Source organism: Oncorhynchus kisutch, linkage group LG8, assembly GCF_002021735.2.
Source record: "Oncorhynchus kisutch isolate 150728-3 linkage group LG8, Okis_V2, whole genome shotgun sequence".
NCBI classification, from domain to species: Eukaryota; Metazoa; Chordata; class Actinopteri; order Salmoniformes; family Salmonidae; genus Oncorhynchus; species Oncorhynchus kisutch.
Window position 1 is genome coordinate 9,599,401 of NC_034181.2, and position 27,300 is coordinate 9,626,700.

Below are 27,300 nucleotides of genomic sequence, written 5' to 3' on the forward strand. Positions count from 1 at the left end.
GTAATATTTGTCTGGGCCAGTATCAATGCCTCCTTCCTACAAAAATTACTCCTCATACAAAATAAATTTGCAAGACTAGCCACATCCTCTAATTACCTGGCCCCATCTCCGCCTTTGTTTAAGAAACTCAATATCTTGTCTATTTACGACGTTAATGTACGCCAATTATGCACTTTCATCTACAAATACTCATACCTCCCAGACAGTTTACCTAAACCCTTCAGTGGATTCTTCCAGGTTCATTCTGAAATCCATCTATATAACACAAGACACTGTGATAACCTTCACCCTGCCCACTGCCAGACCTCACATAGTCAATTCTCTATCAGATATAGAGGTATCATACTCTGGAATTATTATCTTCACATTGCCAAAACCTCATCATCCCTCAATAACTTCAAGAGAAGACTGGAGGTCAGCCTGATGAACCAAACTACTCAGTAATCTGATCCATGAACACTGGGGGTCAGCCTGATAAACCAAACTACTCAGTAATCTGATCCATGAACACTGGGGGTCAGCCTGATGAACCAAACTACTCAGTAATCTGATCCATGAAGACTGGGGGTCAGCCTGATGAACCAAACTACTCAGTAATCTGATCCATGAACACTGGGGGTCAGCCTGATGAACCAAACTACTCAGTAATCTGATCCATGAACACTGGGGGTCAGCCTGATGAACCAAACTACTCAGTAATCTGATCCATGAACACTGGGGGTCAGCCTGATGAACCAAACTACTCAGTAATCTGATCCATGAACACTGGGGGTCAGCCTGATGAACCAAACTACTCAGTAATCTGATCCATGAAGACTGGGGGTCAGCCTGATGAACCAAACTACTCAGTAATCTGATCCATGAACACTGGGGGTCAGCCTGATGAACCAAACTACTCAGTAATCTGATCCATGAACACTGGGGGTCAGCCTGATGAAGCAAACTACTCAGTAATCTGATCCATGAAGACTGGAGGTCAGCCTGATGAACCAAACTACTCAGTAATCTGATCCATGAACACTGGGGGTCAGCCTGATGAACCAAACTACTCAGTAATCTGATCCATGAACACTGGGGGTCAGCCTGATGAACCAAACTACTCAGTAATCTGATCCATGAACACTGGGGGTCAGCCTGATGAACCAAACTACTCAGTAATCTGATCCATGAACACTGGGGGTCAGCCTGATGAACCAAACTACTCAGTAATCTGATCCATGAACACTGGGGGTCAGCCTGATGAACCAAACTACTCAGTAATCTGATCCATGAACACTGGGGGTCAGCCTGATGAACCAAACTACTCAGTAATCTGATCCATGAACACTGGGGGTCAGCCTGATGAACCAAACTACTCAGTAATCTGATATCTGTTTTAACAAAACGTTTTTATTTTTGTACTTATGTATTGTAATGAGTTTGTTTTAGGTGATTTGTATATCAGTCCTTGGGCTGACAACCTGCACACGGTTTCATTGTTATCTGGATGGGTGTTTATCACTTGTCTTCTTTGGTGCAAATAAATTAAGCTAAAATTAAACTAAATGCGAAACAGTGACCCCCAGCAAAAAAAATGTAATAATGATAACAAAAGTTTAAGGTTATTTGAGTGTCAACTTAACATATGTAAATGAACAAGATACCCCATGGACACCAAAAGGCCTGTAGTTGCAGAATCGCCTGTATACAGCAACAAGCCGCTTCAAATTACACAACAACATGGAATGTCATTCTAGTGCAGGGGTTCCCAACCTAGGGGGCACGCCCCCTATAGGGGCCAACGTTTCGTGGGAGGGTGGCACAGGACCTTCCTTGATTCGAGTGGTAAAAAAAATGCTTTAAGCTAGCAACAAGCGGTAAAATGCCAGAGGAAGACACGACTCTGATGCACATGGGAATTAATATCTTTGGTTTGTCTCTGTAACATTCAGAAGCTAAGCTACGACATTCTAATGCCGAGGAGTCATAGAAATTTGACACAATGTGTGACTCTGTTGCTATCAATTGATCTATTCACTTCCTGTAAAAGAGAATATGTATAATTACATTGAGGGTTCATATAAATGATCATAAAACATATTTGGAAACATTTGGGGAACTTGGGTCTAGACTTTATCTTCCTTATCTATTATTCTTATTCATATGTAAACAGCCTATCTGAAAGATGTCATGAGTCTTGTTAAACTATGTTGAATTACAGGAAATGAGCTTCAAAACAACATTTACCCAGGTCCCTCAAATAAAAAAAGTCAAGCTGATGCTATATTAGATTGGGTTATCTCTGTTAACAGTAATACACGTGAAAAGAAACCCCTGTTGTAGCATATTGATGCTTAATGAGACAATACCTTGTACAGTGGATATTAGCTTTCTCACAGGTCTTGCTTTAACAATACTCAATATAGATATATATATTTGTTTTCCCTGAAAATAAAACTACTGGTATGTCAACGTATGGATTTAAAATGTTCAACAGAAATGTTTGATGACAACAACAAAAAATACACAGTCAAAATGGCCTGAGGAGGAGGAGACAGAGGAGGAGAGGGAGAAGAAGACAGAGGAGGAAAGGGAGAAGAAGACAGAGGAGGAGGAGAGGGAGAAGAAGACAGAGGAGGAGGAGAGGGAGAAGAAGACAGAGGAGGAGAGGACAGAGGAGGAGGAGGAGGAGAGGACAGAGGAGGAGGAGGAGGAGAGGGAGAAGAAGACAAAGGAGGAGAGGGAGAAGAAGACAGAGGAGGAGGAGGGAGAGAGAGAAAGAGAGAGATTACTTAGGTTTAGGTTACAATTACTTATGTTTAAAAAATAAGCTCAACTGGACACCTAAGCGGGTCAGTGAATGAACTGAGAGAGAAAGCATGCAGGGCATTCTACGCCATTAAAAAAAACAATTCAAATTGAAATACCAATTAGCTAAAACTAATTGGGTGTCATTGAACCAATTGCAATTTATGGCAGCGAGGTGTGGGGTCCACTTTCAAAGATTTGACCCAATGGGACAAACACCTAATTGAAACCCTGCATGCAGAGTTCTGTACCATTATCCTACATTGTTGGAGGAAAACTACAAACAATGCATGCAGGGCAGAATTAGGACAATAATCACTAATAATAAAACTGAAAAAAGAGCAATAGGCTACCCGTCCTGTTGGGGGAGGACGCAGAGAGCTGTGGGTTGGCAGCACACTACATTTGTATTTTATATTTAACCTTTATTTAACTAGACAAGTCAGTTAAGAACACATTCTTATTTACAATGACGGCCAAACCCGGACAGCGCTGGGCCAATTGTGCTCCGTCCTTTGAGACTCCCAATCACAGTCAGTTGTGATACTGCCTGGAATTGAACCAGGGTCTGTAGTGACGTCTCTAGCACTGCAGTGCCTTAGACCGCTGCGCCACTCGGAAGCCCAAAATTGCTGCCTGCCATAAAATGAATGTTATTGATTATCCCGTTAATAATCTTGATTATTATTATTTGAATTAGAGATACAGAGAGAGAGAGAGAGACAGAGAGAGAGAGACAGACAGACAGACAGAGAGAGAGACAGAGAGAGACAGATAGATAGAGATAGATAGAGACAGAGAGACAGAGACAGAGAGAATGAATCTCTGAAGTCTTTCCTTATTCCTTGAATATTGAGAAGGTTGTTCAGCACTGCAAAATAATACGCCCTGCTCTGTGGCTATGTGCCCTGTTCAGCACTGCAAAATAATACGCCCTGCTCTGTGGCTATGTGCCCTGTTCAGCACTGCAAAATAATACGCCCTGCTCTGTGGCTATGTGCCCTGTTCAGCACTGCAAAATAATACGCCCTGCCCTGTGGCTATGTGCCCTGTTCAGCACTGCAAAATATTACGCCCTGCTCTGTGGCTATGTGCCCTGTTCAGCACTGCAAAATAATACACCCTGCTCTGTGGCTATGTGCCCTGTTCAGCACTGCAGAATAATACGCCCTGAACAATAACAATGAGAGTCATCTATAGTAGATATCCCCGGGCTATGAGATAAAATATCTCTTCCATAAACATACTGTTCAAGTAAGCCAGTTGTTATTGACATTTGTGTATGAATACATCTACATTCTAGGGACCCCGAGTTGTGGAACTCTTGGTTTCTCTTCAGTGTACGTCCTAGCTCTGTTCCAGGGCGTTACGTGCAGCTTGCCGATGTTGAAGTCTCAGCATCAGCAAGCCACATGTAACCCCCTGGATCAGAGCTACATACATTTGTTTGTTTGAGCAGCATATGGAACGGTCCATGGTCAGATGAAATCCCTCAGTGCGGACCAGTGGGGTCTGTTTCAGTGCTTTCAAGTTCTCACTGACCATGGTTGGGAGGGTAAGACTCAGGCTTGTGTCCCAAAGTGCACTATATATGGAATAGGGTGGCATTTGGGACACACTATAATCTAGGACAGGCTAGCAACTCAGTAATCTCAGTTACTTAGAAGTAAAATGATCTAATATCCTGTTTTACTTCTGGGGGGGATTGCCGTTAACAATTCTGATTAATTATGTGCAAAGGAAACGAAGTCTCCTCCTTCCCAAACGGAAACTCTCAGCCAACCCTAATTTCACCAGTGTTTATCATGGCAAAAAACAAAAAATAGATGTTGACTTTGTGGCTGTGGAATCTAGTAGAAACCGTTTATCATCTGCACACAGGCTTGAAAATCACGGCACCAGTTTAAGCCCCGCCTTCACCCAATCCTGATTTGTCCAAATAATCAATGATGTAACCCCTAAAACGAGGAGCTACTTCTGCTTGTAATCACATAATTCTACGTGAGCCTTGACAGATTCTCGCCTGTTTCATCTGTCCATGAGAGATTAGCAACTCAGTAAAGTCTGTCACGATTGGCTGCTGGCCCCAGATTCCGGCCCACCCCTGTTCTTCAGAGACTGCGATTGGCTGCTAGCCCCCCTTTCTGACCCACCTCTGTTTTTCAGAGACTGCGATTGGCTGCTAGCCCCCCTTTCTGACCCACCCCTATTTTTCAGAGACTGTGATTGGTTGCTGGCCCCAGATTCCATCCCAATCATTTTCTTCAGAGATTGCGATTGGCCGGGGAGCAGGACCTCGACCGTAAAGCTAATGCGCTTGGACTGGAAGATACTGTAGGTGTTGTCAAACCGCAGCACATCTGGAGAAGCAAAAGAAAACAACTTAGATGTCTCTCCTCAATCCTTCTACACCTTGACCTATTGCCCTTGTCCTCTTTGGCAGTGTTTACACAAGCAGCCCATTTCTGATATTTTGCCAAATTATGGCAAAAAAAGCTGATCTGATTTGTCAAAAGACCAATTAGTGGAAAAAGTTCAGATTTGGGCTGCCTGTGTAAATGAAGCGTTTGTATATCCCTGTATGCCAGGCCTGGTTCTCATGTGCCCCTGTAACCTTACCCAGCCAAACCAAGCTGTATAGTGTCTGGAACCAAAAATACCCAAGTTAAGCACAGTATGGTTTGGATCAGCATGTTATTGTGAGGAGGGTTTACGTGTAGTCCCTTATGTCGCCCTGTCTGGCTGTCCTGTACTCACAGATTCCAGGCTCGCTGCAGGTGAGAGAGCCGTCCTCAGGCACCAGGTGGGTATTGTATCTCTGGCTGGGAACCACCTCCTGCATCTGCGATGCATTCTGCCTCTGCCCCATCTTACCCTTCATAAACACCCCAAAGCCGATGTCTGCCCCATCACTGGAAAACTGCCACCTGCATAGGATACACACAGGACACAACAGGAAGAAATATGAATGGATTAATTTTCCTTTTGTCTTACACTATACACAACACACATACAGTAAAAGAAACAGAATGAGGAACAGAGATGGTGAGAGAGGAATAGAGAGGTTAGCCTTTTGCGTGTAGGGGGCAGTATTTTCGTTTTTGGCAAAAAAAACGTACCCATTTGAAACGGCCTATTTCTCAGTCCCAGAAACTAGAATATGCATATAATTGTCAGCATAGGATAGAAAACACTCTAAAGTTTCCAAAACAGTCTAAATATTGTCTGTGAGTATAACAGAACTGATATTGCAGGCGAAAACCTGAGGAAAATCCAATCAGGAAGTGCCTCTTATTTTGAAATCTCTCTGTTCCTATGCATGCCTATCCTCCATTTAAAGGGATATCCTTTTTTATATGGCTTCCCTAAGGTGTCAACAGTCTTTAGACTTAGTTTCAGGCTTTTATTTTGAAAAATGAGCGCGAAAGATCACATTGCGTAAGTGGATACGTGGGGGCTCTCAGAGTGAGTTTTGCGCAACAGAGTAAAGCGGCCATTGTTTCTCTCTGTCCTATTGAAAAACCTACACTCCCGGTTGATATATATTTTAAAAACAACCTGAGGATTGATTATAAAAAATGTTTGACATGTTTCTGTGGACATTATGGATATTATTTGGAATTTTCGTCTGCGTTGTCATGACCGCTCTTTCCTGTGGATTTCTGAACATACCTCAGTTTGTTTGTCGCGTTATTTTGGATATAAAAATAATCTTTATGGAACAAAAGGAACATTTGTTGTGTAACTGGGAGTCTCGTGAGTGAAAACATCTGAAGATCATCTAAGGTAAACGATTAATTTGATTGCTTTTCTGATTTTCGTGACCAAGCTACCTGATGCTAAGTGTACTTAATGTTTTGTCATGCGATCGATAAACTTGCACAAACGCTTGGATTGCTTTCGCTGTAAAGCATCATTTCAAAATCTGAGACGACAGGTGGATTAACAAAAGGCTAAGCTGTGTTTTGCAATATTGCACTTGTGATTTCATGAATATGAATATTTTTTAGTAATATTATTTGACTGTGGCGCTATGCTATTCAGCGGTTGCTGATGACAATTATCCTGCTTAAGGGATGGGTAGCGTCAAGAAGTTAACAGGTTCCCACTCACCGGAGCACACAGCCAGGGAAGAGTATCTCATACTCCAGTTGCTGTGAGGAGCCTCGACTGACTGTCAGACACTGTTCATAATCCACCTTCACGGACTCCCTCACGAAGTAGGAAGCAGGTACCGGCCCTGCGTAGTGGATCTGGAACACATTTATACAGTGTTTAGAGGATGGATGGTGTGGGTCTAGCTGATAAAAATACTATGAAAGTCAGCAGGAAAAATGTTAGGGGAGTAAACAAGTTTTTTTTATTTTGAGGGAAGGAAATAAAAGGATATAAAAAAGAAAGGCGTACTTACTACTATGAACACATTTCTGAGGTTTCATAGTTTCGAAATGAGAGTCCAGATTATACGCTTCTGAGGTCCATTGTTTATTTATTTGCATAAAAACAAGAACAGCAAATTTTATTTGACCACACTGACTGTCCTCATTCTACTGGTTAATCTTCCTCTGTAGTAACCCTCAACAGACATGCGAGGGAGCCCTCAGCCCTACCGAACACATGAGAGGGAGCACTCAGCCCTACCGAACACATGAGAGGGAGCCCTCAGCCCTACCGAACACATGAGAGGGAGCCCTCAGCCCTACCGAACACATGAGAGGGAGCCCTCAGCCCTACCGAACACATGAGAGGGAGCCCTCAGCCCTACCGAACACATGAGAGGGAGCCCTCAGCCCTACCGAACACATGAGAGGGAGCCCTCAGCCCTACCAAACACATGAGAGGGAGCCCTCAGCCCTACCAAACACATGAGAGGGAGCCCTCAGCTGGACCAAACACATGAGAGGGAGCCCTCAGCTGGACCAAACACATGAGAGGGAGCCCTCAGCTCAACCAAACAGACGGAAGAGTAAAATATTTTAGTTCCAGCAGTAACTGGAAGCTACCAACAGGGGGCAGTAAGGAGAGTGGTATATTCCATGTGAGTGGAGGGAGAGAAAGATGGAGAATGACGGTTCACTCAGGACCATGAGAAGGTTGCGATTAACATCAGTCCACAGTTAATTCACACAGGACCATTACATGCCTGGGATCACACAGGACCATTACATGCCTGGGATCACACAGGACCATTACATGCCTGGGATCACACAGGACCATTACATGCCTGGGATCACACAGGACCATTACATGCCTGGGATCACACAGGACCATTACATGCCTGGGATCACACAGGACCATTACATGCCTGGGATCACACAGGACCATTACATGCCTGGGATCACACAGGACCATTACATGCCATGTGGAATGTTCCGAGCTGAGCACTAGTGATGCGGTTACATCCATGGGGCAAGTGGCTTTAGGAAAGAAAACAAGCTTTACCGATGCGAACTAGATTGAAAGATTAATTCTATTGATGTATGTTATTATTCTGGTGAGTTTATTTAGTCTTCTAGGGCAACATACAGTATAATGACAGAAGAGAAGCTGCATGTGTCTAATTATAGACAAGTTGAAAATAGCCTAACAAAATGTTTGAAATTAAAAACAGTAACATAGGCCTTTCTAAAAAAAACGGCATTTCAAAAAATATTTTGGTAATTTCTGCCTGTACATTGTATTTTCTATATTAGTGGTTTAGGGTCAGGTGAGGGTCTGACATTTTCACTTTATCACATATAGTCGTGCGGTTGCGGATGGATTATTAGCAATTGCAGGTGAACAAACTGCTGACCCGCGCATCACTACTGAGCACGGGTGCAGACACAAACAGGCCCAAATGCATTTGTGGCACTGCCAACGGTAAACGTGTTACAAATGACCTTTCAACTTTGACTGACTGTTTGCATAATCTGCCTTGTACACTGTACTGTACAAACAGACCCCCTAATCTAATCTGTCTATACAGTAAATGGGTGATGACGTCTGCACGACCTTCCAGCGCCTCACAGTCGCAGCAGAAGTTGCAACATTCCACACATAGAATGTAGAACTACTAGGACCTGTGGAAGTCTTGACCCTTGATATGATAATACTAATAAAATATATCTGATGAGACTTTGGTCTGAACTCGGTCAACAAGGCGTTAACCTAGTTCAGACCAAAGTCTCATCAAACACATTTGAATTGCTTTGTCATGTCTCTACATGCCTCTCTTTGGATTGAGCATCAGTTCTTCACGTTCACAGAGAGGTCAACAAGTAAGAAATGCTCCACCAAGTACCTGACCGAAGCACTACACATAAAGTAGTGGGATAGCTAGAAAGTATAGTGCTAGATGTCTACCAATGATAAAAAGCTAACTAAATTCCTGTTCACATGTTGAAAATGGCTAAATGACTAAAAATGGAAGTAGAGAGTTTCAGTCCTTAGAATCTTAGTCTTCCTGAAGATTCCAAAGTCATTCCAAAAATACTCAAAGATTCCAAGAGTTCTATGAGATTTTCCTGGGCCTCATTTGGAATGACAAAGACCTGTCCTCCTGCTCCTCATCTCCGGTTAGGAAGACATCTCTACCTATATATCTACAGAAACATCAGACATAAGATCAGTTTTTCTGGGTAATGAAATTACCAATTTATCAGTCAGCATGTGTCTGCCCAAGCCTGCATCTAGACAACAACTAACAACTGCATTTAATGCCATGAAGATGACTAAAAGGGCCATTGGCGGTGTTGGCTAGCAGCGAGGTCCAAGGTGAAAAGGTAGGACTGAACTGTAGAGCAAGAAGAAGCAGATCCATGACAGCAACATTGTCTAACATAAAATACCCAATCACCATCAGACTGTATCCTGTGGAAGCAGACCCAAAGGAAACCACCTGGAGCGCCTATAACATCTCAGTGACCAGAAGGAATGAAGAGCCTGTCAAGACTGGTTGTGAATCGTTTCTTGATGCTGTACAGTCCACAATCTCAACGGATCACCCATAGGAGTTCAATTGTCCGACAGAGACTCCTTATCTAGCCACACTGCCAGCAGGATGCAGCTTAATATTCACTAGTCCTGCCTACTGCATCTTGTGGTCACAGGCAGCAAAGCAAAGCTGCTCTCATCTCACAGCCTAATATCTAGTAGGCAGCATCCTACTGCAAAACCACTAAGGCAGGTATGGAGAAACTACTAAATGCTGAAAATGAAAGTCAAAACAACAAAAAGCGCCAAAAAAACTACTTAAGAGCAGTAATGAGTGCAGAATTGAACTCTCCAGCCTATCATTCTAGCTGTAGCAACATGAGAATGGGGTCATGAACCCCCCCCCCCCCCATGAAAAAAGCGTCCCACTTCCTGGTGGTGCGAGCTCACCTTGTTCCTACAGCGAGGGTCCCCGTCAGGGTCGGTGAGTTTCCCTCCGTACGCGGCAGGAAGCTGCTCTGGGTCTATGTAGTTCAACAACACCTCCTGCCAGTTAGCTGCACAACACACAGGTGAGGAGAGAGAGAGAGAGACTGATGTTACCATGTTACATTTCAGTCATTTAGCAGAAGCTTATTCAGAGCGGATAACAGTTAGTACATTCATAACCTTCATCTTAATGTAGGGTTAAGATGGGTATAAAAACTGTATGTATTCACAACCTAGTGTGTGACTCATAGAAATGACATCCATAGAGCTGACAATTCTTTACTCAGCATTCTAGAACAGTAAATTTTTATGGGAACATTCCGATGTCAATAAGGAAGTGTCTCACCCCCCAGGATGATGATCTTGTTGCGGGTGATCTCACTCAGGAAGTGCTTGATGAGGTTGTAAGCCACAGGGAAGAGCTTAGGGGCTGAGGAGAGGTGGAGGGGAGAAAGGACCATGTAAGTGACAGTATGGTGCGATACACTGGTGTCTCATATAGGTTTAAGAGATGTGAGACACAGTTGCGCAGCGGTCTAAGGCACTGCATCACAGTGCTAAAGGCGTCACTACTGATCTGGGTTCGATCCCGGGCTGTGTCGCAGACCGTGAGACGCATGAGGCGGTGCACAATTAGTCCAGCATCGTCCAGGTTAGTGGAGGGTTTGGCCGGCTGGGATGTCCTTGTCCCATCGCGCTCTAGCAACTCGTGGCGGCCCGTGTGCATGCACGCTGACTTCGGTCGCCAGCTGTACGGTGTTTCCGCCGACACATTGGTGCGGCTGGTTAAGCGAGCAGTGTGTCAAGAAGCAGTGCAGCTTGGCAGGGTTGTGTTTCGGAGGACGCATGGCTCTCGACCTTCGCCTCTCCCGAGTCCGTACGGGATATGCAGCGATGGGACAAGACTGTAACTACCAATTTGATAACATGAAAAAGGGGGTAAAAAAAAGGGGTAAAAAGTACCACAAAATATATACAGTTGAAGTCGGAAGTTTACATGCACTTAGTTTGGAGTCATTAAAACTCTTTTCAACCACTCCACAAATTTCTTGTTCACAAACTATAGTTTTGGCAGGTCGGTTAGGACATCTACTTTGTGCTCGACACAAGTCATTTTTCCAACAATTGTTTACAGACAGATTATTTCACTGTATCACAATTCCAGTGGGTCAGAAGTTTACACACACTAAGTTGACTGTGCCTTTTAAACAGCATGGAAAATTCCAGAAAATGATGTCATGGCTTTAGAGGCTTCTGATTGGCTAATTCACATCATTTGTGTCACGCCCTGGTCTAAGTATTTTGTGTTTTTCTTCATGTATTGGGTCAGGCCAGGGTGTGGCATGGAGTTTTTGTATTGTGGTGTGTTTTGTCTTGGGGTTTTGGTGTGTATGTATTTGGGATTGTAGCTAGTGGGGTTATCTAGCAAAGTCTATGGCTGTCTGGAGTGATTCTCAATCAGAGGCAGGTGCTTATCGTTGTCTCTGATTGGGAACCATATTTAGGCAGCCATATTCTTTGAATTTGTCGTGGGTGATTGTCCTTAGTGTCTTTGTTCCTGTCGCTGTGTTAGTTGACAAGTATAGGCTGTTTCGGTTTTCGTTACGTTTATTGTTTTGTAGTGTTTGTGTTATTTCGTGTTTATTTTTGTTTGATTAAAAATGGATCGCAATCTACACACTGCGTTTTGGTCCGACTCTCCTTCACCACACCTAGAAAACCGTTACAATTTGAGTCAATTGGAGGTGTACCTGTGGATGAGTTTCAAGGAATACCTTCAAACTCAGTGCCTCTTTGCTTGACATCATGGGAAAATAAAAAGAAATCAGCCAAGACCTCAAAAAAAAAAATGGTAGACCTTCACAAGTCTGGTTTATCCTTGGGATCAATTTCCAAACGCCTAAAGGTACCACGTTCATCTGTACAAACAATAGTACGCAAGTATAAACCCCATGGGACCACGCAGCCGTCATACTGCTCAGGAAGGAGACGCATTCTGTCTCCTAGAGATGAACGTACTTTAGTGCGAAAAGTGCAAACCAATCCCAGAACTACACAAAGGACCTTGTGAAGATGCTGGAGGAGACAGGTACAAAAGTATCTATATCCACAGTAAAACGAGTCCTATATCGATATAACCTGAAAGGCCACTCAGCAAGGAAGAAGCCACTGCTCCAAAACCGCCATAAAAAAGCCAGACTACGGTTTGCAACTGCACATGGGGACAAAGATCGTACTTTTTGGAGAAATGTCCTCTGGTCTGATGAAACAAAAATAGTTTGGCCATAATGACCATCGTTATGTTTGGAGGAAAAAGGTGGAGGCTTGCAAGCCAAAGAACACCATCCCAACCGTGAAGCATGGGGGTGGAAGCATCATCTTGTGGGGGTGCTTTGCTGCAGGAGGGACTGGTGCACTTCCCAAATAGATGGCATCATGAGGTAGGACAATTATGTGGATATTTTAAAGCAACATTTCAAGACATCAGTCAGGAAGTTAGAGCTTGGTCGCAAATGGGTCTTCCAAATGGACAATGACCCCAAGCATGCTTCCAAAGTTGTGGCAAAATGGCTTAAGTACAACAAAGTCAAGGTATTGGAGTGGCCATAACAAAGCCCTGACCTCAATCCTATAGAACATTTGTGGGCAGAACTGAAAAAGCATGTACGAGCAAGGAGGCCTACAAACCTGACTCAGTTACACCAGCTCTGTCAGGTGAAATGGGCCAAAATTCACCCAACTTATTGTGGGAAGCTTGTGGAAGGCTACGCGAAACGTTTGACCCAAGTTTAACAATTTAAAGGCAATGCTACTAATCGACATCACCTGTATATTTTAAATAAAGATATGTGAGACACACTACACAGGTAGGTTTACCACGGTGATACTAAGACATTTCACAATTTTGTTGTAGCCCTAAACTTGCGCACCCGATTCACATAATCAAGGGTTTGATGATTTGTTGACAAGTTGATTCAGGTGTGCTAGCTGTGGAATAGTTCAAATACCTGGAATGGTAGGGGGTCCCTACCCCGTGTGCTAGTGGTGATGAAACTTACCTTTGATGACAAACAGTCTCTTGAGGCCCTCTGGGTAATTGTCTTCAAACATGGTCAGGATCTGTAGAGGTACAACAACAACACAACGATCACACAGTATCATCACATTCACACTCTGGATTCTACAGAACAGTGTGTGTGTGCGTGTGTGTGTGTGTGTGTACCTCTCCGTAAGTCTCGATGGCAGGCTTCCATAAATGTTTGAGACCCAGACCATCACAGTCATAGATCATAGTGATGGCTTCAACATGTCTCCCCAACTACAGCAGAGAGACAGTGACAGAGATTGAGAGAGAGAGAGAGACAGAGACAGAGAGAGAGAGAGGGAGAGAGGGAGGGAGAGAGAGGGAGAGAGAGACAGAGACAGAGAGAGACAGAGAGAGAGAGAGAGAGAGAGAGAGAGAGACAGAGAGAGAGAGAGAGAGAGTATCAAAGTATCATCTCAGATCTGTAACCCAGAGGTTTTAACAGATGACAAAGATTCTAGACAGGACCACTTCATTAGCGGTATCTAATCTCAGTAAGGTTAGTGCCAGGAGTTTGTATCTAATCTCAGTAAGGTTAGTGCCAGGAGTTTGTATCTAATCTCAGTAAGGTTAGTGCCAGGAGTTTGTATCTAATCTCAGTAAGGTTAGTGCCAGGAGTTTGTATCTAATCTCATTAAGGTTAGTGGCAGGAGTTTGTCCTGGTCAGGTCATACTGTATGTTGGAGACTTTATCTCCCTCACCAACTTCAAACATCAGCTATCTGAGCAGCTAACCGATCGCTGCAGCTGTACATAGTCTATTGGTAAATAGCCCACCCTTTTCACCTACCTCATCCCCATACTGTTTTTATTTATTTACTTTTCTGCACACCAATATCTCTACCTGTACATGACCATCTGATCATTTATCACTCCAGTGTTAATCTGCAAAATTGTAATTATTTGCCTACCTCCTCATGCCTTTTGCACACATTGTATATAGACCCCCCCTTTGTTTTCTACTGTGTTATTGACTTGTTAATTGTTTACTCCATGTGTAACTCTTTGTTGTATGCTCACACTGCTATGCTTTATCTTGGCCAGGTCGCAGTTGCAAATGAGAACTTGTTCTCAACTAGCCTACCTGGTTAAATAAAGGTGTTCTCAACTAGCCTACCTGGTTAAATAAAGGTGTTCTCAACTAGCCTACCTGGTTAAATAAAGGTGTTCTCAACTAGCCTACCTGGTTAAATAAAGGTGTTCTCAACTAGCCTACCTGGTTAAATAAAGGTGTTCTCAACTAGCCTACCTGGTTAAATAAAGGTGAAATAAATAAAAAAATAAATGTTCAGGAACAACTCCAGGCCCTCCACATATGAATAAAACCCTCTCATACCCTCTCAGACTGCAGCTCACACTCCTTCTGCAGAATCTCACAGTCTCTGATCTTAGACTTGATGAAGTCCTGTTTAGACGCTGACAGGAAGAGGCCCTTGGGGTCCACGGGGCCGATGACATCCCACCAGATGGGGCTCCCCTCACGGTCGTACCCACACATCCCACCTGACAGGTACTTCTCTATCACCTGGACACAAATACAATGGTAACACATTATTAATACCATTGTAACGCACTATTAATACCATGGTAACCCACTATTAACACCATAGTAACGCACTATTGATACCACAGTAACGCACTATTGATACCACGGTAACACACTATTGATACCACGGTAACACACTATTGATACCACGGTAACACACTATTGATACCACGGTAACACACTATTGATACCACGGTAACACACTATTGATACCACGGTAACACACTATTGATACCACGGTAACACACTATTGATACCACGGTAACACACTATTGATACCACGGTAACACACTATTGATACCACGGTAACACACTATTGATACCACGGTAACACACTATTAATACCACGGTAACACACTATTAATACCACGGTAACACACTATTAATACCACAAGAACACACTATTGATACCACGGTAACACACTTGATACCACGGTAACACTATTAATACCACGGTAACACTATTAATACCACGGTAACACACTCATAATACCACGGTAACACACTATTAATACCACGGTAACACACTTAATACCATGAGAACACATTGATACCATGGTAACACACTATTAATACCATGGTAACACACTATTAATACCACGGTAACACACTATTAATACCATGGTAACACACTATTAATACCATGAGAACACATTATTAATACCATGGTAACACACTATTAATACCATGAGAACACATTATTAATACCATGGTAACACACTAATACCACGGTAACACACTATTAATACCATGGTAACACACTATTAATACCATGAGAACACATTATTGATACCATGGTAACACACTATTAATACCATGGTAACACACTATTAATACCACGAGAACACACTATTAATACAACAGACCGGTACCTCTGGAGGCTGCCATTCTGTGGTGATTGTGTCTGCGTTCATGTGTTTCCTGAAGTCAAGGTGCTGAAATAAAACATGATAGAACAGTTTTTACATGTAATAGCATGTTCTTTGCACCCTTCCCCCCCTCCCTCGCTCTTACACAGGCATGCAAGGACGTACACACGCTCACACAGACAGGAGAACAGTGAGTATAGTGAGTTAAGTGGATCAGTCAGACTGTCAGAGTGACTAATACCTGCATAAATACCCCCTCAGCATGAAAGGGATATCAAATGTCACATGACATAATGGCACAGTAGGCTAAATTGTTTAATGAGATTAAAGTTCCGCATTAGACCAAATTTTTGTGAGCAGCACTTTTATGTGACACAATCCCTGCTATTTTCCATGGGCTTTCCACCCATTATTTCAGATGGCTTGTGTAAGGCTGGCTGGACAAACCACTGGTCACAATAGGGCTAGTCTAATGGTAGCATTATTTCAGATGGCTTGTGTATGGCTGGCTGGACAAACCACTGGTCACACTAGGGCTAGTCTAATGGTAGCATTATTTCAGATGGCTTGTGTAAGGCTGGCTGGACAAACCACTGGTCACACTAGGGCTAGTCTAATGGTAGCATTATTTCAGATGGCTTGTGTAAGGCTGGCTGGACAAACCACTGGTCACACTAGGGCTAGTCTAATGGTAGCATTATTTCAGATGGCTTGTGTAAGGCTGGCTGGACAAACCACTGGTCACACTAGGTCTAGTCTAATGGTAGCATTGACAATATACAACAGATAGACAATAGCCATATAGCTACATGTTTCAATAAGAACAACATAGGAGAGGGGTGGACTGGGAGGGTTACCTTTCTCAGCATGGCCTCTGATTTGTTGACATTGAAGTTCCTGGCTGAGAGGAGAAAGAGAAGGGGCCAGGGAGAAAGGGGGAGAGAGAAGAGGGGAGGGGGTGGGGGTGAATAATAGCTATGGTTGTAGATAACAGCTGATGGTGATTGGGAATGTATTTTTGTGTGTATCTGTGTGTGTGTATATGTGTGTGTGTGTGTATATGTGTGTGTGTGTGTGTATATGTGTGTGTGTGTGTGTGTGTATATATGTGTGTGTGTGTGTGTGTGTGTGTGTGTGTGTGTATATGTGTGTGTGTATATGTGTGTGTGTGTGTGTGTGTGTGTGTATATGTGTGTGTGTATATGTGTGTGTGTATATGTGTGTGTGTGTGTGTGTGTATATGTGTGTGTGTGTGTGTGTGTGTGTGTGGTTATTCAACATGTATTATGTCTATTTGAGAAACACAGAGCATATTTGTCCTCCACAACTAATGTTAAAAACATTATCAACAGACAACTACTGGCAAACAAACAGGAAATGACCCTAAGTCCCCTTTTCGTTCATGAGAAGACGATGAGAGGCACTGGTTGCGTCCAAAATAGCTCCCTTTTCCATATTTAGTGCACTACTTATGGGCCCTGGTCAAAAGAAGTGCACTGAAGAGGGAATAGGGTGCCATTTGAGTGCAATAGGGGGAATAGGGTGCCATTTGAGTACACTAGGGGGAATAGGGTGCCATTTGAGTGCACTAGAGGGAATAGGGTGCCATTTTAGTTCACTAGAGAGGGAACATGGTTCCATTTGTAACGCACAGTGACTCGGTCAGCTATGGCTGTGAAGAATTCGTTTCCATCAGGGTTGGGCCTAATTCAAATTGAAGGCATGTGATTTGAATTTTAGTCAGAAATTTACAAACTTTTAAAATAAATAGCTTCTACTTTTCACTTTATTGAGAAGTCATTGAAAACAGACATCCTTTTTTTCTATTATTGAATTGTGATTTTAGTTTACTTCCTGAATTGACTGCCTTCATCTCTCTTTATATACCCAGACATTGCATTTATTCCTCACTCTGGGTTTCAGCCAATGAGCAGGGCAGAGCTGGTTGTGTCACCATGACAACAGACTATCGCTAGCCTCCATTAAAGATGGGAATCCGCGCCACTGGCCGCCCCACCACCATTGTTATTGTTTTTGTTGCCAAACTGAGCAGCAGCGTGGGAGAAAAAAAATGCAGCACAGGTGCTCTTCTATCGCTCGTGCAATGATGTCAGAGCAGGAAAAACTGTTGGTTGTTTGTTTGCAGTAACTTCTTTGTTGTAAAATTGCAAACAGACGTGGCTGCTTCACCATGAAAAATTCCAGCTTGAAGGGTCCTTTAAGAGATTTAAAGCGTCCGGTCGCCTGCCTGAGGCTTCCTTCCACTGTGTGCCAAAACATTATATCAGACCTCCCGCTTACAGTAGCAGCACTGTACCGTACTGACCCAGAAGGGACAGGAGAGGATGCCAAGCAGCCTATCTAATACTCTAGCTAAGGTGATTAAGTGGCCAGCTGACAGCAGGGGTCAGTCAGTGGCTGTGTCCCAAATGGCATGCTACTACCTATATTGCTATAATATTGTTTAACATGATTTTTTTAATGACTACCTCATCTCTGTACCCCACACATACAATTACCTGTAAAGGTCCCTCAGTTGAGCAGTGAATTTCAAACATAGATTCAACCACAAAGACCAGGGAGGTTTTCAAATGCCTCGCAAATAAGGGCACCGATTGGTAGATAGGTTAAAAATTTTTTAAAAAAAAGCAGACATTGACTAACCCTTTGAGCCTGGTGAAGTTATTATTACACTGGCTGGTGTATCAATACAGCCAGTCACTACAAAGATACAGGCGTCCTTCCTAACTCAGTTGCCGGAGAGGAAGGAAACCGCTCAGGGATTTCAGACTGGCAGCTTCATTAAATAGTACCCGCAAAACACCAGTCTCAACGTCAACAGTGAAGAGGGGACTCCGGAATGCTGGCCTTCTAGGCAGAGTTGCAAAGAAAAAGACATATCTCAGACTGGCCAATAAAAGATTAAGATGGGCAAAAGAACACAGACACCGGACAGAGGAACTCGGCCTAGAAGGCCAGCATTCCGCAGTCGCCTCTTCATTGTTGACGTTGAGACTGGTGCTTTGGGGGTACTATTTAATGAAGCTGCCAATTGAGGACTTGTGAGGTGTCTGTTTCTCAAACTAGACACTCTAATGTACTTCTCCTCTTGCTCAGTTGTGCACCAGGGCCTCCCACTCCTCTTTCTATTCTGGTTAGAGACAGTTTGCTCTGTTCTGTGAAGGGAGTAGTACACAGTGTTATAGGTGATCTTCAGTTTCTTGAAAATTTCTCGCATAGGATAGCCTTCATCTCTCAGAACAAGAATACACCGACAAGAAGAAAGTGCTGTATTTCTGATCAATTTGATGTTATTTTAAATGGACAAAAAAAGCATGCTTTTCTTTCAAAAACAAGGACATTTCTAAGTGACCCCAAACTTTTGAACGGTAGTGTATGTAAATTAGATATTTATGCATTTCATTTTCAATAAATCTGCAAGACTTTCTAAAAACATGTTTTCACTTTGTCATTATGGGGTATTGTGTGTAGATGGGTGAATATATGTTTTAATCCATTTTGAATTGAGGCTGTAACACAACAAAAACATGGAAAAGGTCAAGGGGTATGAATATTTTCTAGAAGGCAATATAGTTAATGTTTCACATTGGATTTATGAACTACCAAAAGGGAAAATGTTTTTAATCCTGATGACGCTCTGCACACACAAGCTCGTTAGCTGGCTAGCTAGCTGTGGTCCAATGTTAAGCCAACTCTCTGAATTTCAGACATTCAAAGTTCCTCGATAGAAGCCGCTCATCCGTATGTATAATTGCCTAATTCAGATAATGCATGTCATAACAAGATGCTTAGGGCAACAACAAAAAAAGCCTCCTCCTTCACCCTCTCTCACATCTCGCACCCTACACTGTCCATCTCGCATGTAAACAACTAGGCTACAGCTTGCCCGCTCCATAGCAAGATGCTTTATCCGAACTGATTGGTAGTAATGTGATTTCAGAGGTTTAAAAAGGAACTTAAAGGAATGATATAAACCTGTACTTTTTTGGGGGGGATCAAAACGTTATTTTGCAGGTCGGAACAGTGGAATAGAACAAAAAAAAATACGGTTTCATTCAGAATGAAACGATTGGAAAATAATTTAGGTTCCAACACCAGTTCTTAGCTCTTCAGGGTTCTAAAGCAGACCTTCGTTACAAGGAGCACATGTGCGCTTAAAGTTTTAAAAATGTAGGTGTAACGGATGTGAAATGGCTAGCTAGTTAGCGGTGCGTGCTAGTGGCGTTTCAATCGGGGACGTCACTCGCTCTGAGACCTTGAGGTAGTGGGTCCCCTTGATCTGCAAGGGCCGCGGCTTTTGTGGAGCGATGGGTAACGATGCTTCGTGGGTAAACTGTTGATGTGTGCAGAGGGTCCCTGGTTCGCGCCCGGGTATGGGAGAGGGGATGGTCTAAAGTAATACTCTTACATAGGCGCACACAAAGAAATTCAGGAGCACCATATTTCAGGTTATAAATACTGCATCACCCATCTCATATGTATATACTGTATATACTGTATTCTATACCACTGTATCTTAGTCCAATGCCTCTCTGACATATGTATGCATTCTTATTGCATTCCTTATTTAGATTTACGTGTATTTTGGGTTATTACTTTTGGGTTATTACTTGTTAGATATTACGGATATTATTAGATATTACGGTAGGAGCTAAGAACACAAGCATTTTGCTACACCCGCAATAACATCTGCTAAACACGTGTATGTATGGTGATCAATAACATCTGTTAAACACGTGTATGTATGGTGATCAATAACATCTGTTAAACACGTGTATGTATGGTGACCAATAACATCTGTTAAACACGTGTATGTATGGTGATCAATAACATCTGTTAAACACGTGTATGTATGGTGATCAATAACATCTGCTGAACACGTGTATGTATGGTGATCAATAACATCTGCTGAACACGTGTATGTATGGTGATCAATAACATCTGTTAAACACGTGTATGTATGGTGACCAATAACATCTGTTAAACACGTGTATGTATGGTGATCAATAACATCTGTTAAACACGTGTATGTATGGTGATCAATAACATCTGCTGAACACGTGTATGTATGGTGATCAATAACATCTGCTGAACACGTGTATGTATGGTGATCAATAACATCTGCTGAACACGTGTATGGTGACCAATACATTTGATTTTGATTTGAAAGCTAAAATCCTTACATTTTTTCGAGCGCACTGGTGGTCCTAAATTAAAATTCCAGGTCACACAACAAAATACTCAGGCTCAATATGTGAGTAAAATGGTTGCACTGTAGAGCCCTGCTGTTGGATTGCAGGACTTTGACTGTGGGAAATCACCTTCCCCGTCAGCATATTGTGCATATTGAATATTCTAAATGCACTTCACAGCCTAACCTATGGACTGTGCAGTCATTAAATGGGATATCGGCCTACTCAGTAACACCCACAGAGCACAATTAGCTCTGAATGGTCAATACACAAGGGATGCATCTAGACAGGCAGCCCAATTCTGATATTTTTTTCCCCCACTAATTGGACTTTTGACCAATCATATCAGATATTCTCACGTCAGATCTTTCTCAGAGCTGATCTGATTGGTCAAAAGAATTGGGCTGCCTGTCTAAACGCAGCCGTTGTCGTTGACTGGCGGGCTAATGTGGCTCATTTCAAACTGGCTTCAGAGTCCTGCAATAGATTAGCCTATACATCCAACTTGAATCAAGGCTTGGATGTAAGGTGTAGCCTAAAGGCGATACTGTATCAATAATAGGCCTAAGTGATATTGTATCTTCATAGCAAACAAACATTTTTATTTAACTAGGCAAGTAAATAAATAACTTGTTTGAGTGGTAAGGGGAAAGTCTAGGAGTGAAGTCAGGAGAGGTGCATCTGTGACACACCAAAAGGGGATACTGATGTGGTGTTTCCAACAGCAAGGCTCAGTACAACATGGCAATGACTGACATTCTTTATCAAATATTTTTTATTTCTTTCTTTAATGTCGAAATAAACGTGTCTCCAGCCCCAAATCAAACACTCACAACCTGAAAATATGTTTGTACATTGTACAATCAATTGGTGAGAGCGAGAGCCTCAAATATCACATTCATCTGTACACATCCACTGTATACATGAACTGAGGCAAAGTAGTTTCCTGTTTCAGTCACGTCATTGGTCACGTTCCTGTGGGTTAAACAAACCAAAAAACCTTGTGATTGGTTGACGATAGAGCCTCCCACTATGCAGGTCGATGGCGGCGGGATGAAGTCGGTGAAGAGCAACTTTTGAAACTTGGAGTCAAAAACTACATTTCCCTTTGGTCGCATTATTTTTGTTCCTGCAGTCGACATGTGAGACAAGTTGCATCCCTCGTAATGCAAAACACTTTGAAAGGCGACTTGACAGAAGTGATCCGCCCATTGACAGTTGTTATTCAGCAGTCATACAAGTAGGCCTTATTTACTTTGAAGAACTACTAAAAATAGTGATTTTTGTCAGACAGCAGCTCTATAGAGATGAGATGATGACTTGGAATGAAATAATAAAGTCATCAAATAAAACTAGTGTAATAAACACAACTGGAACATTTTATTACAGTGAAGTCACGTGTGTAAATGAAGGTTGTTAAGTGATCAGCAGTAACAGGACGTCCCTACCATCATGGGACTTTTATTGATTGTTTTATTCAGTGTTGTTACAGCATTAAACCCACATAATGCAACAACAATAAAAACTCCTCGAAAACAAAATTGAAAACCGTGAATATTTTTGGGGGAATAATCAAAACGAAACCCAACGGACCTCAAAAAGCACTAATCGCTCAGCACTAGTAACTGTAATGAATTACATTTAGATCCACGGGCATACAAAATGGGGGCCGTGGTCGAGTTGCCCATCCCTGGTCTAGACAGACCAGACCATTACCTCTGAGTGATGTTGCTATGCAACGCCAGACTTGTTCAATGTTTGTGTGAAAAAAAAAGAAAAAAAGAAGGTTAACAACCTCTGGGTTCACCCCGTCTTCCTGTCACATGGGTCACGATAGTGTACGTCCCCTGAAATCTGTTGGATGACATCTAAAGTAACACAGCTACATATCTTTATTCTCTAAACAAAATGGCACAGTGATTTCCCATGTCATGGCTCTTTCACAAAGCAGCAGTCGACTGCTGCAATAATTTGCCTTGGATTCAAATGTCTTTCCACTTTAAAAAAAACACATTTTCATGTACAGCAACAACCTGGGGAATAGTTACAGGGGAGAGGAGGAGGGGGTGAATGAGCCAATTATAAGCTGGGGATAATTAGGTAGCCATGAAGTTACAGTATGAGGGCCAGATTGGGAATTTAGCCAGGACACCAATGCTAACACCCCTACTCTTATGATAAGTGCCATGGGATCTCTCAGCTTTTAAAGAAACCTTTGTGAACCATGATAATTGCCCTCTCTCCCTTGAAACCTGTTTTACAGGTTTAATGTGCATTGCCCTAAATAACAATGATGCACAGAGAGCCAGTGTGAGTTCAGCCCAGTCCCATCTAGAACAAGCAGGAGCTACACTTCCTGGGGTCCACAAACACAAAACATGACAAGTAACAAAACACTGGGACACTAACAGACGAGGACAGACACATTTAAAATGCTAAAGAAAACAAACAATACTCTCACTCTCTGTGTTCCCGCAACCTCTCACTCTCTGTGTTCCCGCAACCTCTCACTCTCTGTGTTCCCGCAACCTCTCACTCTCTGTGTTCCCGCAACCTCTCACTCTCTGTGTTCCCGCAACCTCTCACTCTCTGTGTTCCCGCAACCTCTCACTCTCTGTGTTCCCGCAACCTCTCACTCTCTGTGTTCCCGCAACCTCTCACTCTCTGTGTTCCCGCAACCTCTCACTCTCTGTGTTCCCGCAACCTGTCACTCGACCAATCAACTCTAGACCACAGACACTAACAATATCCATGTCCAAGCTAAACAACTTGGTTTCTAAATGTTCTCTCTTTCTCAAACTCTTCCCCCATAACACCCAACTGAAGGCATTTACTGTAAACAGATTTTGTAAGTTCCCTAAAGGTCGCTTTCTATTTGAAAAGCTGTTGGTTGTGTGTGTTGAAAAACTATTGAGAAATACAAGTTTCAACTGCTGAAATTGTTCTGGTCAAACTACAATATCTGCGCCTGCTTTTTCTGCGTGTTCAATGTGACTTCTTCCATAGCGTATCCCAGTAACCCAGCTAGACCTGAGAGTTTGTCCATACACAAGCAGGGTCTTATTAACAGCCTTACAGCTCTCCTAGCAGAATATTATACTAGTCCAACTCCAAGCCCACCACCATGCCGTGATGAAGCAACAGCTGTAGTTAGTCTCCCACCAACTTTAGTTTACCTCACCTCTGAGCCAGCGCAACAGGAAGTGGTCATGATGAGCAGGAAGTAGTGGAAGAACGTCCTGAATCCTCTCTCGAAACTGCCCAAGGATGAAACGGGGTGGCAGTGATAGAGAGAGAGAGAGAGAGGCCAAAGGTGTGTTAGTGATAGACAAGGGTTTAGTTGTAAACATGAATGAAAGCACATGATATGAAATTAATTGTTATGAAAATCACAGACACTTGTCTAAAATCACATGCAATCCACCTCAAAATGTGGAAGTTAATCTATTCTTACACATTAAACAAAGCGCATAGGTCAAAATAAATTCAATAGTGTGACTTCTGAGGGAAATTCCTATTTTCAATCATAAGTTAACAATCACAAAAATAAGTCCACTAGAGAGCACACTCAGACATCGAGTTTCATATCATAAAATAAGACCGATGAAACCATAATCATACACATTGCCTCAATCTGTGACACTACTGTCACACGTCTGTTGATTCTGGCATATTAAAATGTGTTATGTAGAGATACGTAGATAACACAAACAATCAGATAGCTGCTTGTATGTTTGAGCTTTGCGTGATATAAACATAAACACAAGACAATATTAGAAAGTTGACATAAAAGGACAGTAACGAACCAAGACCGGAGAAACTCAATTCCATAAGCTGAGAATTCATTCATGGAATAATAGGCCTTCAGGAGGTTGATGTCAAATCCAGTTAGGTTAGGTTTAAGTCAGAATTATGAGATAGTAAGTCTGGATCATGGACATTGAATAGTCCTGCAGGTGGACCCCTTCTAAACGGGCAATCTGGGTTTCAAACAATAACAAACCATTTACCCCGCCACTTTATTTTGGTAAACTGCTGAGGGAATGTCGCATGGGAGATGTAACCGCTCTCAAATAAATAGACACAAGGAATCTAAAATATGGATGCAAGGACTAACCATCCATGACATCAAAATGATAGTTTTAACCATGTTTGGAAGCTATACAGTGTTTGTTTACAATTACATTGTTTACAAACAAGTTGAGTAAACAAGCATAGATTTGGGGTTCTGATGGGGTAAGACCGTTGCTCATGAGGCATTTTTAAGTTACATTCTTCAAGAATCAATGGCTATATAGTAATAATTTAAATGTCGAAAAATGGATGGGTAGAATTGTATTCGTTCATTCTGATGTCAACTAGATGTCATCAAACAGGCACCCAACTCGCATCAACAAAACATCTTCAATCCATCAATATGGAACAATATCACCACAAACTCTCTCTCTCATTTTCCATCCTCCCCATGATTCAGAATATATCATTTTCATAGTCATGGCATATTTGTTAAAGTGCTATTGAAGATTGAAATCAGGAAGAACAAAAAAGTGTGGATTGTTCTATCATCCCCTGATTCAGAATACATCATGTTCATAGTCATAGCATGCTTAGCTCAATAGCTATTGACGGCAGAATACCGAATATCCAATATGAAACTAATTTGACCTCGGTGCTCTCGCCTACACACCAACGGTAATTTGATATCTGTGAGTATCAGCGCATTTACGAACGCAACCGACACAGATTAGGGTAGGGGATATAGGCTACTGAATATTGGTGCAGCTATTGCGCTGTTTCTCCTGCATGTTGTTGGAAGACCAAGGCAAAAGTAATATGAAGTTTGGGTTATTGATGCTATGTTATGCTTTTTGATAATCATATATTGACTTAACGTGAGCATTTTTCTCCAATAAACAAATGACTTGCATGAACACGTGGTTTTGTTTAGGCATTTTAGTTTGATATTTGCCAGTGTGAAACCAACTTGATCAAATTAAGCTCTCTGAATCGAACTAGGCGTACAGCTCAGAACTGTGTGAAAACGCCCTTATAGAGAAACTTCAGGGAGAACGACATGATGCAATAATATTCTATTGGTAGTTACAATTAACTGTAGCCATATGTTTTCTAGGTTCCAGGTGTTTACCGTCCTCAACAGTATCCGCGATTGTCACTTCGACAAACATAAATAATTGCTCCACAAAAACAGAAATGTAGCCTACAATACAGATATTTACCTCTTCCAATGCCCCTGCCTGCTTCGGGCTGAGGTCGCCAACCCTGCCGCTCATCACGTCACGTCAAAACACACAAAAAAAGCTGTTTTTCTGCCTTCAATGGAAGTTTGAGAACGACACACTGCTGTCCCAGTTGTTGGACTGACTGCAGTCGGTCTGTCACGGTATCGTACTGTATGGTGATGCTCGACGGGGGCGCTGTTCTCTTCTCCATCCCTGTCTGTCAAGTCGTAAATGTGTAAATTCCAGAGGAAACACCCACATCCTGACTTGCCAAGTTAATTCAAGGTTACACATAGGAGAGAAGCCAAACATTTTACGTGACTTAGCAGACGCTCTTCACACAGAGCGACTGGGGTTAAGCCATTACTCAAGGACACATTTGTAGATTTTTCACATAGTCAGCTCGGGATTCGAACCAGCAACGTTTCAGTTGCTAACCCGACGCTCTTGACCGCCAGGCTACAACCAACATTTACAGTGGGCAAAATAAGAATGAAACATGCCATCACAAGTTTAAACCAACATTTACAGTGGGCAAAATAAGAATGAAACATGCCATCACAAGTTTAAACTTATCAAAAGCAATTAATGTAGATCCCTTTCAAGTTGGTGGCAGAACAATAGGGGAGTTCTTATAGAACGCCAGAAAAAGAAGCCTCTATTTACATATTGCTTATGAGTGCATTTCACACTACTTTTGGATTTTAAGGCTCATATGAATGTCCTGCTTAATACAATGTTTGTGTCATCATTGCAATTCAACTGCATTACATTTAAAAAAACACTTCTACTTCAACCAGTAAAATGTCTCTAAGTCTATATTTTGCAAAAATCAATCAAATGTCATTATTACATCCGCCAATGTCACAAAGTGCTGTACAGAAACCCAGCCTATAACCCCAAACAGCAAGCAATGCAGATGTAGAAGCACGTTGGCTATAAAAAACTCCCCAGAATGCCCAAAACCTAAAAAGAAACCTAGAGAGGAACCAGGCTCTGAGGGGTGGCCAGTCCTCTTCTGGCTGTGCCGGGTGGAGATTATAACAGAACATGGCCAAGATGTTCATAAAGATACCCCTGGACAGGGCCAAACAGGCAGGATATAACCCCACCCACTTTGCCAAGGCACAGCCCCCACACCACGAGAGGGATATCT

The 27,300-nt window shown here is 42.5% G+C and overlaps 1 protein-coding gene across 2 annotated transcripts; it reads right to left on the reverse strand.

Moving 5' to 3' along the window:
- Window positions 1-1,888: 1,888 nt before the first annotated feature.
- Window positions 1,889-26,342, reverse strand: LOC109896209 (SEC14-like protein 2). Of its 2 annotated transcripts, XM_020490507.2 has the most exons (12): window positions 26,142-26,342; window positions 24,086-24,161; window positions 16,549-16,592; window positions 15,695-15,757; window positions 14,613-14,801; window positions 13,415-13,510; window positions 13,251-13,311; window positions 10,538-10,621; window positions 10,153-10,259; window positions 6,901-7,040; window positions 5,545-5,714; window positions 1,889-5,147 (listed from the first exon to the last, which is right to left on the reverse strand). In XM_020490507.2, exons 1-12 carry the CDS (start codon window positions 26,193-26,195, stop codon window positions 4,855-4,857), a joined length of 1,377 nt encoding a protein of 458 aa, XP_020346096.2. In that variant the 5' UTR covers window positions 26,196-26,342; the 3' UTR covers window positions 1,889-4,854. The 2 variants fall into 2 exon arrangements, with proteins under 2 accessions (XP_020346096.2, XP_020346099.2); XM_020490510.2 differs by lacking the exon at window positions 24,086-24,161 and having other exon boundaries at window positions 26,142-26,341.
- Window positions 26,343-27,300: the final 958 nt, after the last annotated feature.

Excerpts from the sequence above, each read along its gene's own strand:
- LOC109896209 (XM_020490507.2), bottom strand. The coding sequence starts at position 26,195 with ATGAGCGGCAGGGTTGGCGACCTCAGCCCGAAGCAGGCAGGGGCATTG. Across the intron at positions 24,162-26,141 it reads AGGCAGGGGCATTGGAAGAG|TTTCGAGAGAGGATTCAGGA; the intron begins GTAAATATCTGT and ends ATCCTTGGGCAG. Across the intron at positions 5,148-5,544 it reads CTGCAGCGAGCCTGGAATCT|ATGTGCTGCGGTTTGACAAC; the intron begins GTGAGTACAGGA and ends TTGCTTCTCCAG.